Here is a 14,459-nt window from a genome sequence, read left to right as displayed (position 1 = left end):
TGTGGGTGTAGTGTCCTGTTCAGCTTGCAGTTTGATGGGGGTTATAAATCCCTCAGTTTCCGCCTTGGTGCATTTAGTGCTCCCTGGTGTTTGAGGCAAGCTGCCTGCCAGCTTCTTCAGCAGCTAATGCAGGGAATTGAGCATATACCTTGTAGACTAAGGTCAGAGGGCAAGCTAAACAGAAGTTACTACCATGCTTTCTCAGTCAATGGTTTGGTATAGCAGGCTGTGTTTGGTAGTGTTATCTCCTACTATGTACTTTGGGATGAGTGGTTGTGGGTAAAGGATGTTTTTTAAATGTGTGTTGTGGTGTTTTTTTTTTTTTAAAGGGGGATCTGGTAGGAGCAGTGTGAACAATGCAAACTCCATCCCAGTTATGATTAACTTTAGGGACTCTGTAATTATTTTACTGAACCTAGAGCATTTGCTAATGTGGGAAAAGACAATTAACTAGGGCAGTGAAATTCACGCATAGGTCTTGCTGAGGCTTTAGCTGTTATTTTCTTGTGGAAGAGCAAATTTTGGCACTTAAGTATGATGTTTAGTAGACAGAAGCATCTCTGTGTTGAGGGCTGTTTCTTAAGGAAAATGGCACTAGATTTATATTTCATTAGGATCACAGAGTAGAAGACAGTTTAGCTTGCATGCAGCTTTGTGCTGAAGTTTTTTTTTTTGGTGTGGCTTGACAGCTCCTTTCCCACCTGAGAGCAGGGGACACCAAACTGAGTAAGAGCATTGCTCACTACCTCTGTAATGCTGCAGGATTCTCAGGGGTACCTTGCCAAGGTTGGCCACCAAATACTGCACCTTCCTTTGAAAACAGAGCTGTATGGGTAGTAAAGGTGTTGCAGCTGGGTGTTGGAGGAGTTTTTTGCTTTTGTGAAGCTTCCTTTAGCCAGGAAAGTTCCTCTGATTGTTGTAGGGAAAGACGTCTTTTTGTCCATAAGGTAAAGTTTGATAATGCCTCTTTTAGAGACACTCTTGAAAGTGCCTTGCGAAACTGAAATCTTGAAAGGAGTAGTGTCTGATACTTCGTGGGGTAACTGCTGTTCTCAGAGGATTTGTGATTACTTATTCTCATGTAGCTATTAGCCATGACACTTTTGAATTTCGTTTTTGTTTCTGGCTATTAATGAACTTTTAAAGGAATATGGAGGGTTTTTTGTTAATCACAAATGGGATGAGCAACGGAAGTGATGCTTTCAACTATTTTAAAACATGGTCTGATATGGCTCTGGGGGCTGAAACTGCTTTGATACTTGTTAACTAAGGAAAACTGTCTGCTCTTTTCAAAAAGCATACAGTTCTGTGAGCAGCAGAGGTGAGGAAACCCCTGCTTTTTGCAGACCAGAGTCATCCTCAAAACATAAGAGTTCATAAAAATTCAGTAAAGAGGGATAGATTTCCCTCTGGCAGCAACCAGAAATAAGTGCTTGAGGAAAAAGATGAGGAAAATAACAACTGTAGTGTGATCCTCCCTCTGAAATACTCTTAATTTTGGCATCTTAATAAATTATAGTCTTCCATACAACTTGTTTATAGACCATTGTGTTGAACAGCACCAAAATGTGTCAAACCAAATCTCTAATTCTTTTTTTGAATCCTAGCATAGCCTTGGCTCTTGCCACAGCCATCCCCTGGCAGGGAGCACGGTCATTCACTTGCGTTGTGCAGAAACTGCTCTCTTATGTGAACATTTTGCAGGATACCCATATCCTTGTAGCAGGAAAGGTGTTCACCTGCTTCCTACTCTGTTTAAGTTAAACCAAGAGTTTCTGTCAACTGCAAATATACTTGAGAAATTCTTCCCACTCCCCTTCCACCCCTGCAGCCACTGAGTATGACGAGGGCATAAAGGCTGCTGCGTTTGAATTTAGAAATTGGCCAGTGGGATGAGAATGTGCAGCTGTGGAAGGCATGAGTGCTCCAGCTTCGTCACTGCTCCTCTTGGGCCCACCTATTTCTGTGAGGCTTGTGGGAGCTTAAGGGGATAAAAATGGCCAAGGTAATTAGCAGATCTGATGGTCAGGCTCAGAAATTACTTGAGGTGAGAAGGCAAGAGGATATAATGTGATGTGATGGAAATTATTTCCATAGAAAATTGAGTAAAATAAGATATCTTTTAATTACTCTTCAGTTTTTTTGAGGAAAAAAAGAAACTTATTTTAGCCCAATACCACAGATTCAGTGGCTGGTTGTAGAAGTCACCTTAATTTTGAGCATTCCATCTAGAGAGACAACCAGCTAGAGAGTGGAAGCACACACCTCTTAGGTGCTCTACCTGCTGCACAGACTACCTGCTCTGTATGGAAAGTTGATTATTTGAGGTTAAAATGGAAGGGCTTAGTTTTTTTTTCCTCTGGGATTCTTATGACACAGCATCCCCGTGAACTCTGAGGGGTATATAACTTATTGGGATATCGGGAAGGATGGTCAAATTCTCTCCTGTCTAAATACAGCATCTGCAGCAGTGTGGAATGTGTATTGTACAGCTGTGAATGTTCCAGGCATTCAGTGTGTCTCCTTTTTCATGCAACAGCTTCTATTTATGGGTTTTGATCAAGATGGACTTATGTATTCAACATATCTTTCTGTCTGTGTGTTTTCTTTTTTTTTTTTTTTTTTTTTTTTTTTTGCTTTTATTTTTTTTTTTTTTTTTTTGCTTTTGTTTTTTAAGGTTTGTAGAAACTCCGAGCCACTTCTCCTGGAAGGAGAGTTACTACCGATCGGCCATGTCCCAGAGCTCACAGCCCAGGGACTTCCTCAGCCCAGAGATGCTCCAGCATATATGGGACTTCCTGGAACAGTAAGTAGACCTTGCTTGAAACCTGTGGAAGAAGGTGTTTTGGGACAGGATCCCTCTGTAATCAGATTACTCAGGGAACTCATGTTTGGAGTTTTGGAGTCTTTTGTAGCTGTTGAATAGAAGATGTGGGTATGAGTCTTTGATGACTGGCAGCTCTTGAGCTCTCAGGAGGTTCTTCATCCAGGCTATGGGGAACAGATGCATAGATGACCAGTGACACTGACTGTATACAGGGCTTCTGGTTGCTAAGCTGACTCCTTTCTAGCACGGTCACTTGAGGTGGATGGCTGCCACTTTTCTTTATGGAAATGGGGTCATTACTTTGTCCAGACTGTGTGTTTTCCTTCTTTGCAGATGCCAGGGAGGGAGAGGAGCTGTAGATGGTGCAGTGTTCATTCTGCCAGGGCTGTTGAAAGAAATAAAACTGATTTTGTTCCCATGACTGATGCTGAGACACTTATGCTATAAATCCTTCATGAGTTCTGTCTTTATGGTTTAACTTCTGTGCTCTTACCTCCTATTTTTCGGTCAGTGTGGCTCTGGGCCTTGTCCTGTGCAGGGGCGCTGTTAGTGTAGTTTAGTGGGTGATGAGGTAGTTGTTCATCATTAATTACTTGATTTGTCCTGAGACTGGTTCAAGGTCATGCCTAAGTCGTGTGGGGGGTGAGGAGTAAAACAGAATTTGGCCAATTTTAACTGTATTACTTTGTTCTTTTCAGGCCGATATGCTCTGTTCAGCCAATCGATCTCAACTTCATCGATGGCCCATCTGAAAATGGCTCTACAAACAAAATAGAGATCAGCATGGACTGTGTTCGGGTGCAGGATACAGAGCTGAATGACCCAATGTGGGTGAGTAGTGAGAAGAACATCCCTAACCTTTGGGGACAGATGAGGGCTTTTTGCAGGAGCAGTGTGGCTTGAGATTGGAATGGAGAGATGGTACTGGTGGCTGCTGGTTCATTCTCTTTGGCACAAACTGACCAGCTCACTCTTAGCAGTAGCTTTGGTGAAGAAGCCAGGTGCTATTCTTGCAGGATGGAGCAGGAGATATTTCAGGATTTCAAGCTGTTCATTTCCTGATTGTTTTTCCTGGAGTTTGTATCATTTGGGTTAAAAACTCAGGTGTGGGCTTCAATTTCTGTTGATATCTGTAAATCATCATCTTCCCCATGTTTCCACCTTGAGAAGCAGTCAGTCAGTTCCCTGGCTAATCAGCTGCCATTTTTGATGTGCTTAATGCATGGTGTGTTGGTGGTCTGCATCCTGGCAGTGTTTGTCACCTGGAGGACCACATCTGCAAGGAAAGAGCACCCAGGCCATGCAGATAACAGTTCATGGTGCCAGAATGTTTGACCTGTTCCTGCCTCACTGGTCTCACAGCTGGGGAAGCTACAGTGCTTTCCTCTTCCCTTGCAAGATTGAAAGGGGTGAAAAGGCCACTCTGAGGTTGGGTATGTGCTCAGCTACTGTGGTGTAGCTACTCCAAGTGCACAAGGAGAGGTGGCTGATGTCATGTCTGCTTATCTTTTGATTCTGCTTTCAGTTGGGTGTGGGGGGGTAGTTGTGTGAGCCTTCCATCAGCATCTGAATCGGGAAGGCTGTATCTCAGCTTTTCCAACACAGCACAAGTAAAATGCTCTCTCTTCAATAGATACTCCAGAAAATTCTCCATGTTTGGAGGGGCTCCTACTTTTCAAAATAGGTGATAATAGTCTTTTTTAAACTAACTGTGTCCTCTTTAAGCAACTGGAGGTTGTTGTGGTTTGTTGTTTTTTTTTTTACGGTCATCAGCAGAAGCTTTTCTCCCTCCACACCCAAACCCACACTTGGTGCATTGAGTGTCAAGAAAGCCTCCCCATCTCCAGGTCCTCTGGTCTGTCTGCAGAGCACTGTGCTAGCTGACAGGCTCACCTGGGGCCTTTGATCAGTCTCCCTGTCCCATAGGTGATGCAGTGAAACATCAGCGGAAAATCCCTTCTCCCTGTCCTCTCTGAGCACTGCTGAAGTGAGCACTGGGGGCTAGGAGAGGAGGGCAGGCCGTTAATTCTTGCTTTTGATGGCTTGATCCCAGCCTTGCAGGAGGCATTTCTGAAGAGGCTGCACTGCATGGTGATTTCCTGAAGAAGTGTTTTTCACAGATAGGAGGAGGTGAAGAGGGAGCGGGGAAATTCCATTGCGTCCTCACCCTTACTGTATGGCAGTGGCTCAGAGGCCATTAATGTATGTACATTATAAAAGTTCCAGTTTGTCTGCAGTGGAAGACAGCACCTTTGCTCAGTTGAGTGCTGCACAAAAGCCTTTACAAAGCAAAATATGCATCGCAAACCTGTGCAAACAGCCCGTCTTTTAAAAGGAGGAAAGCTCTTTTTACTCCCCTTACCACCACCGCCACCTCCCTATAAATTTGCAGACATCCCTGACAGGTGACAACTCCCCCGTGCTGAGAAGTCCCTGTTTGCTTTGCAGTTTCTGGGGCCCGCAGGCGCTGCAGCTTGTGCTGGCAGGGAATGTGTAGCCTGGGGCAAGGTGTTTGCTGTTTGTCGGCTTTAATCTGAAATACCTTACAACCCTCTTCCCCTCCAGCTTCTCTTTCCCTTTGGATAGCTGCAGGGCAAGAGCTCCCCTTGCACCTGTCTCTTCTGTAACCTCAGCCCTGTCACTTCTAGACACAGAGGTGCTGCGCAGCTGATTGCAGCCAGGAGTTGAAGAGGGCAGATAAACACAAAGGAATGCAGCAGAAACAGAGGGGCCCTGAGAGATAAACAGTGAGATCAAGGCAGAGTGCTTTTTCTATGGTTATTAGAATTGTCTTAAGAGCAAGGCCAGCTTTTCTCCAAAATGTACCACCATGTGAGATTTCAGTAGGCGTGAAGCAATTAATACTGTTTTTTTTAAAGCAATTGTCCTTTCGTGTACTTTAAGATAATCCTAATCAACCTTTAAAATAAGCTCTACAGCTTCTTGCAATTTAAGGCTGAAAGTTTCACTTTTCTGCCATAAAGATCCTTGATCCCAAGAGTTGTATTCGTGAGAGCTGTGATGTTATTTATTTATTTATTTACTATTTGACTTTTTTTTTGGGGGGGGGGGGGAGTACAATAGTTTGTTCACAATGCAGTGTGGAAGGAGCTACCTGTTAGAGCAGTGCCTGAAGAAACTGTCCCACCAGTAGGGCTGGAAAATGAGCATGAATCCTGCCCGATGAACATCCATCAGTTGTTCTCATTGCCTTGAAAATCCAGCTGTCTGGTGAGAGAGCTGCAGAAGAAGGTTTGGTAACAAAGAAATCGCTCACATCTGAGTTTACAGTGCTGTCTGTTGCTAAGCCAAGACCTTGCAGTTCTCAATTCCTGTTTTTAAAGATGAAATTTTCAGCCTGTTTCCCATATAAGAAAGGGGCAGGAGAAACTGGTGATCAGCACTACTTTAGGATGAAAAGAGCTGGAGGGGACAGGACGAGGGTTTGGGGGGTCTGGTTTAACATCAGTCAGTGGTCATCCCCTGCTGTGTGCCTTGTGACCAGCTCTTTCACAATGTCCTGTGTCACCCATCTCAGGCTGCTGTTGTGCCCCTTCCTCTCCCATAGCATTAACCACAGACAAGCTGGAAAATCCCAGCAGGGACCTTCCTTTTTGAAAAGCCAGAGTAAGGGACTGGTGGTCCCTGTGGGTGCAGAGAACCTTTAGTGTCATGGCCGTGGTGGTGGAAGGAGCTGCAGATGGCCAGGAAGGTGAGTGTCTGTCCTTGTGGACCACCTGCCATTTATTAGGCTTCACCAAAGAAGAGGGTCCTCAGCCTCTTCCCTGATCAAGGATGTAGCCAACAACCTTGGGGTCTGTGGTGACGTGGTTCTCAGCTCGTTATGTTCAAGAGGAAAGCAGGTCTTAGAGGCTGTATCCTGCAGTATTAGAAACGAGGTGGTGTATGAATATTTTTTTTCTGACTGATTAAATGCTTTGGGTAGGAGGGGTCTGGAGACCTCTCTCTAGGAACAAGCATGTGATGGTGCAATAACCCCTTTGCTGCACCGGAGGCCTCGCAGCATCCTGTCAGCTGTACCAGGTGGAAGAGTGCTGTCCTTCACCATCCCTCAGAAGTCCTTTAAACTGCTCACGGATGCTACAAGATGCCAGTCTGGACCCAAACAAAGCTGTTTCAGGCTAAGGACTTCAGGACAACATGGTGATAAAAGTGTTACTTGAAGGATTTGCAGAGTCTGGATGTCTCCTGCCACCATCCCAGCAGCATGTCCAGGGCTCTGGGGTCCTTGCTGGTGGGAGCAGGCATGCTGTCTGGAGTGATGGAGCAGCTTGTCCCCCTCCCCCTGTACATACCTTCCTTTCATGCCCCTGAGCGAGCTGAGCCGTCTTCCCGCAGCCTCTTGCCTAACCAGTTCACTGGAATGCCTTTCCCCAGACAGTCGCCGTGGTCTGAGTTTTCTTAACCTGGATCCGTGCCTCCTCACAAAAGGAAAAGAGAATTCCTTGCCTCTTATTTATTTATTATTTTTATTTGTCTACCTTCTGCAAATCATCCTAGGGCTTTGCTGTGTGTGGCTTGGTTAGGCACTGCTGAGCTGCCTGTGGGGTGGGTTTCTGCCCCAGGGATGGTGGTGTGGGTGCTTCATTCAAAGCTAGGTCCTTTTGGATTTGGGTCCTCAGCATTATGGGCTGTGGGTGTCCCAAGTGTGCTGGCTGCAGAAATTCTGTAGATGCAATCTGTTTCATAGTTCTAAAAGCAAGAGCTTCAGCTCTGTGACTTTTTATTTTCCTTGGTACACAGAGGTGGAGAAAATATGGGGAGGAGGAAAAACTGGGCTGTAGGGAGAGACTAAATGTGGTCTGCATACCTTGCACAGAGTACCTTTCCATGCCACAGACTGGTGGGCTGGAGAGGAGTGGGCTGAGGCCCCCACAGAGTTACCCAGCACCAAGGTGACCAGGTAAATCTCTTCTGCATCCTCCTAGCCTTAGTGCTATGTAAATCAGTTTAATAATTCATATTTGGTGGCTGTGCATTGGATTCCTCTGTGTCCAGGAGCCCATCACCTGTTCAGGCTGTGGATTGTGGTCAGGATCAGGTGTGCCAGAATATGCTGGACAAACCAAAAAATAAAAAAACAAAGCAAACAAAAGAAAACCTAATCCAACCCACTGTCCAGAAGGACATATGTTGTATCCTAGCCAATGCTGTAATATTAAAGTGCAGGCTCTGATCTCTGTTGAATTTAATTGCTTGCTTAAATTTTGTGCTGGATCAGGAGAAGAAAGTTCCACTTGCTGCACGGTAATGGCTGAGGAAGCAGATGAAAGCTGGTGATGGGACTGTGGGACAGGGAGAACATCGTTGCATACTGACAGCAGAGCAGGGAGCTGGCATGGCATGCAGGGGTGCAGGAGGAGTGTTGGTGTGCAGGGGCTGACTAATGTGGTGTGTGCTTCCCAGGGCCCTGGCAGGTGCTGCAGCCCTGTATTTTGCTGGGAAATGGTTTTGCACCTGTAGGATAATACTGATTTGATGAGTAGATGCAGCAAAGTGGGTTGTGTGGCTGTCTGTTTCCATAGCTCAATATTCCCAAATTGACCATAGAAAGGAAGGAAGGACTTTGTACAGCACAGAGATGTGATCAAAGCTTTTATTCCTGTCTGGTTTGTGCTTGAGAGAGTTTGAGTCTTGCCAAGTGTTTCTTCTTTGTGGGTATTTGTTCATTCCATAGCTGTGGAAAGAAAGTTGAGATTATGCAAAGACATTTCCATAATGAGCAAATGCATTTTTCTGTTGGAAGTTACCCTCCAGCACCTCTCTTGTTTGCAGCTGAACTCAAAAGCTCATTTGTGCTCGCTTTTCTAATCCTACTGAATGTTTAATCTCTGCAGTGTAGGTTCCTCCAAATGATAGCATTTAAGACTGCAGATCCAAATCCCAGAATGGTCAGTCCTTTCAGATAAAGGATGCACACAGAGAATGTATTTGTGCATTTAATGTGGCCAAAGCCTGAAGGCTTTTCTCTTTCTTTAGTAAGGCATTGAAGAGATTTTTATGTTTCTTTAAATTTTTCATGAGCTCCCTTTCCTGTGCTGTTATGCCCTAGTTCTGGCTGCAGACCAGGGCTGGCTGCATTTTTGTTTTGTAGCCAGTTGATGAGTATCATTTCTTCAAGTGGTTTGTGTTTAATGCCACTTTCCTGAATTTTCAGTGATATTGAAGAAAACCAATGAGCGATCTCTCTGGTGTGCTACAGATCACTTTCGAAGCACATTTAAATATTTCTGCCCTTTTAGTATTGTGCTTTACTTACATCTTGGGAGAGAATAAAGTAATTTTAAGCTAAAAATCACAAACCTGTTGGATGTGTGATGAGGTGTGTTACATTCGTTTAGGCCTTGCTCATCTGGAGGGTTGGCTTTAAAATCCCTGGCTTTTATGGCTAGAGCACTTGAGTTGGTAGAGTGTTGTCATCTGTCTACATGCAAATACCTCCCAACAAATGAAGCAGTCACTTCAGAAAACATCTTCCCCAAGCAGCTAGGCCTACCTCCAAAGGTTTCCACAATGCTGCACATGCTCCTTGCCCAAGTATGGAGCAATAGCGCGTTAGCATTTATCTTACATCCTTAAAAGGTCTGCACAAACACTTAATTAAAAGGGATCTTGATCTTAGAGCAACAGACCTCAGGCGCTTTTGCCTCTGGAGCAAGTTTAAGGTTGCATGCTGTCTTGCTGGAAACTTCACTGTGTATTTCTATCTAGGTGATAGGATGCTCTTTTCTTCCCATATTATTTGTTGGGAACAGTTTGGTTGGGTTACCACTTACCTGTAAGTGGTAAATCCTTTGGGTATCTGTCATCTAGCAAGCCATGAAATACAGTTTTAACATCACAGAAGTGGAGTGGCCATCTCCAAAGTTCACATTCCTCTGGATTTATTTTTACGTATTATACCCAATTGGTGGCAGAAGGACAATGAGGCCCTTCTCTCATTAGTTGGGAGTAGAGTGATGACTCAAGCTGTCTGTTTCCAGCTGAATTGAAACCTTGCTGAGCTTTGTTGTACCCTGCTTTGTGGGGTGGGAGGAACAGAGGATGGAGAGCACTTCACAGCTGGTGTGACTGTGGCACTGACTGTGCCTGGGAGGGATTACCAAGCTCATGAGATGCTCTTTTCAGTCTAAGACAAACCTGGAACACAGGCCTAGGAGTGTCCCACTCCCCTTCCTTGTCTGACATGGCCAAAGTGTCTGCTGCAGTGAGCTGTGGGGTGTAGCTTTTGTTTTTAAAGACCTCTCTTGCATTAATTGGGATTCCTGCTTTGAAGAAAGCCTTGTGCACCCGGAGTCTAACTGCACGTGTTGCTTTGTGGTTCTGCAGATCCTGCCCACAGTCCTGTTAATAACTGGTATTTTTTTCCTCCAATATTTCACAAGGAGACTGTTGGACTAGGTAGTATTTTCCTTTGAATGTCCCTACATGTTTTCTACCTCACTGTCACTGATTTGATTGCATTGGAATTAATGAGGTATGAATTGTCAGTCACAAAATGAAGTCAATCTCTGTGAAGCATAAGTTAAGGAGTGGTTTGAGGTCTGGGTTCATGTACTTACTGCTGAATGATCCCTTTGCTAATCAGCATGCAAATTTGCAGAGATTTATGAAAGATCATAGGAGTTTTAAGCATGGATTTTTATTTCCAACTTGCTTAAACACAAGGAAAAGGTACCCCGAAGCACCTTCTTACTCTTTCAAGACATGGGTGAATACATTGAACAACACAGTGATGTCCAGACTGGGTTAATGTTAGACACTAAAATGATCAATCTTCTGACTGATAGGCCAAGTAACTGAACCTTGTGGCTGTTCATCTTGTGACTGTTACCAGACTGGTGGTGGCTGTGGCAATTGAAAGCAGACATAGGACAGAACTGAGAATTTCAGCATTTCTGCATAGGAAACAAGGAGCAAACAGACTCCCTGGCTGTCTCAGGTCTAGTCTGTGGCCCAGCACACCAGGGTAATATATGATAACAGCAGTACTCTTGCATGAGAAGCATTAATGTCTATTGGTTGCAAGGGCTCAGGCTTTAACCAGAGTTTTGGGAGATTGTTATCAAATCATTGCAAACCAATAACTTTTTTAAAAAATATTGTATTATTGTACAAGGGCTTGGTTGGAATTTGGCAGCATAGCAGAGGCTGGCTGGGAAGAGCAGTTCTGACTGTTTGTGAAGAGTTGTGCTTTTCCTGAGAGCAATCTGTAGTTTATACAAGATAAGGGAAGAACACCACTTCCCCCTCAGCCACTTGTGCAAGAACAGCTCTGGTCTGTCAACAACTGCTCGTTTCTCCTAATGAAAAACAAAGACTCTCTAATCTGTCCCTGTTTTCTGCTTTTCCTTTTCCCTTTCCCTGGCTGGAGTGCTGTGTCTCAGCTGGGATGCAGGTTTGTGCCATGCCCCTGTCTCACCTCCAGCTGGAGGGATGGGGCTGTTCATGCTGCTCAGGAGCACTTCTCGTGAATTTTATTGTTTAATATTCTCTTATTTTGACAAAGTATTTTACAAACATGTTGGAGGGAGGTTGGGGATAGTTGGCAAACATCATGTCTTGAGCATCCAAGGGTGGTCATCAGGCAAAAATGCAGTTTGAACGTTATTACTGTGACAATAGGGCTGCTGATGGCTTGAACCTCCAAAGTCCCCGAGTTGTCTCAGTGTTTGACTGTTTGCCGATCTGTGTTTTTTCAGTCATCAGTGTTCAAGTGTTTGCTGGCAAGTGGTTTTGCATGCTGATCTTGCTGTCTTGCAAAAAAATCTGTCCAGATGATTATTTCCTTTTATCTCTAATTTAGTGAAAGCAACTGATCTTTAAAGAGGGTCAACAGGGTATAAAATAAGAGGGAAAATGACATAAGAGGAGCACCATGAATAATCAGACAACAGTTTTTGATAATAAATCATCTATATGCTTAGTGTCCATCCTGCATTGTACCCCATCGTGTTAAGAAGTGAGTCCTTGCTGCTTCTTGGATGGGAATGACCTCCCTCGGTGGGGCTGGAAGGGTTTTGGTTTTGCAGACAGTAGGGAAGGTGTGGGGACCTTGCATCATCCTGGCTGCAGAGCTGAACCTCTCTTATTAAATGAAGCTCAGCAGCTGGAGGGCAGAGTCCCTGGGGGCTGCATGCACCCTTCCTAAACCAATATTGCACCGCAGTTGTGAAGGGAACAGGTTTTGTTTCACAACTCCTTTCCACCTTCCCTCTTTCTGCTCCCCTAGTGTAGCCTTATCTCCTGACATGATGCCATTAACTCTCTAATTAGCCCTAGGGGTGTTCTGGGGGAGATAACAAAGCTGTAGGAGCTCAAATAAGCAGCGTGCGCAGATGTTTACCCGGGGTCGGAGTCGGAGGGCAGGGCTGTTGTGACAGGCGATTGCCTTGGGGATGGCACACTCCTTGGGGAGTGGAGAGGGGGACCTGTGTCCTGGTCAGATCCTGGAGATGGGCTTTCCTCCAGCCCCCAGCGACTTTGTCTCTTTGCACTTTAAAAATGGGGGTGTGGGAGGGATGCAGTTTGAAGTCCTTGGAAGAAGGGATTGATCCTTGGCACTAAGGACTTGCAGCCAGGGTGTGGTTCTGGCTAGAAAGTTCATACACTTGAGTGCTTTTCAAAGGCAGTTTCTGGACATGGAACCCATCCCTGGGTCAGTGGTGGGGAAGGAAAGGAGGGCACTGAATTTTTGCTTGTGAGTGTAGCAAACTGGTTGACCCTGTGAGAGGTGGGGTTGGCTGTGCCTCTCCTGCATGCAGGAGGCTGCATCTCTCAAGCAGTGCTCCAGAGCAGCCTGGGATGTGCATAAGGTCTGTGGCAGGCAGGATGCTCCCTTTCAGCAGCATCTTTTTTTTTTAAGTTGCTACATCTTGCTGTGGATGATTTTTATTATTATTTTTTTAAAAGGGGAAAGCCCCTATTTCAGTATGTGCTGGGTTCTTTTTCCCCTCTTCTTTGTGGCTTGAGCAATCAAGACCAGCTCTGCATGAATTTTTAAAAGGGGAGTGCAACTGTGACATTTTTTAGAATTATATTCTTTTTGCTCTTTAGCCTGATACCTGCTATTGCAGTCTATCACATCTGTCCCTGCAAAGTCTTCACTGGAAAGACTCCCAAAGCCAACTGGCAGGTGCTTGTTTTTTGAGCATTCAGCAGTTATTTAGATGTAACAAACAAACAAAAAAACCCCAAATCCCACATTCTGTTTTTTTCTCCTCCTCCTTCTGTTATCTCAGTTCTAATTTATAAACATTTCTGAGCTTAGTGAATGTCACAGTCTGTGGTGACGCGGTTGATCCAGATGCTATTTTTGTAAGAGTGGAAAGACCTGAGCTGATTTTTTTTTCTTTGATTCTGCAGGTAATTCTGAATGAATGGCCTAACACATGGGCAGGTGCACACAGTCCTCAGCCTCCTTTGACAAGAACTTACACACTCTGCAGTTAACACTTAGTTGTGGCAGTGACATTTTTAGTTGTGACCTAGCATACTTACTTTGCATCCAGGAAGGGTTATTAAGAATTTGGATGTGGTATCAGCAAGAGAGGCTGAGAGCAACCTTAAATCAGCAAGGGGGAAGTGCATTCAAAGAACCTAAATCAGCAGTTTGGCTTGGCTGGTGCCTCATTTTTGAAATTTAGGTGTCTTGTTTGCGGGTTGTTTTGTTTTTCAATGTACCAGCAGAAGCTGTAAAGTGTTGCCGGAAGCTCTCTAGAGTATTTTGAGTCAGACCTGGAATGGCTGTAGCTGAAACTTTGAAATCTAGCTGACAGTTCTTATTTTTAGTTTCCTGAAGTATTGGAGATAGCTTACTTATTTTAAAGAGATTTCCTGACCTGAGGATCAGCTGTTTTTCTTCTTTAAATTCAATCCAATTAAGCATCCAAACCTTGGAAGTTCCAGGCTTCGCACAACTCATGATGTTTTAGGTTAATTAATTTAATTTCTAGTTTCTTTTTTTCCTATTCAGGATAGGAGAGAGCTTGTTGGACTAGATGAAAAGAGTTAAACATTGCTCATTTCACCTCAGTATGAAGTAAATCTTTTTACCATGTGAAATGAGGGTCTCTACCTTAATCTCTTTCATTTTCTCAGTAGGCTAACGTTGGTATAATAAGATAGAATCTGTCTGCAAAGATTGTCTTGCTGTGACTTTGAAACATTGCAGCTGCAACAGAACTGATCTTTTTTCCCTTGGAGATTTGTTCAAAAGGCTCTGATCAATGATAGCTCTCACTGCTGAGGGATGAGTCTGAAGAATACACTGTTTCAGGGAGGTGCATTTGCCTCTGATAGACCAAGAGATGCTGCCTTGCTGCCATTAGGCTGTTCGTAAAGTTTTTGTATCTGCAGAAGGAAAGAATCAAATGAGATTCCAGGTGCTTTTCTTTCTCATGACCAGGTAGAAGGGTGAGTGATCAAGCCCTTACTCTGTGCCATTTGTGCCTGTGTGAGCATACAAGGCAGAACATCAGCCTGTGAGAGAGGCAGAAGCATCTTGTGAAGTGGTACATTCAGGTCTGAAGCCAGTGAAACATAGTTTGGAGCCCTTGGGTTATAAGAGAGAGATGCTGGTACCTGGGCTGCAGCAGTATTGGTGAGCACA

General features: G+C 44.5%; 1 protein-coding gene across 1 annotated transcript in view; it reads left to right on the top strand.

The window, feature by feature from the left end:
• TP63 (tumor protein p63) overlaps positions 1-14,459 on the top strand; it is a 100,310-nt gene that overhangs the window by 15,895 nt on the left and 69,956 nt on the right. The window contains exons 2-3 of the mRNA XM_008493322.2: positions 2,678-2,806; positions 3,526-3,658. Of these exons, the coding sequence (XP_008491544.1) occupies positions 2,678-2,806; positions 3,526-3,658 (262 nt within the window). The remainder of the gene's footprint in view (positions 1-2,677; positions 2,807-3,525; positions 3,659-14,459) is intronic.

The sequence above is a fragment of the Calypte anna genome, chromosome 9 (assembly GCF_003957555.1).
Source record: "Calypte anna isolate BGI_N300 chromosome 9, bCalAnn1_v1.p, whole genome shotgun sequence".
Classification (NCBI taxonomy): domain Eukaryota; kingdom Metazoa; phylum Chordata; class Aves; order Apodiformes; family Trochilidae; genus Calypte; species Calypte anna.
The sequence above is the reverse complement of the archived record's forward strand: the minus strand, read 5'-3'. Positions and strand labels throughout refer to the sequence as shown.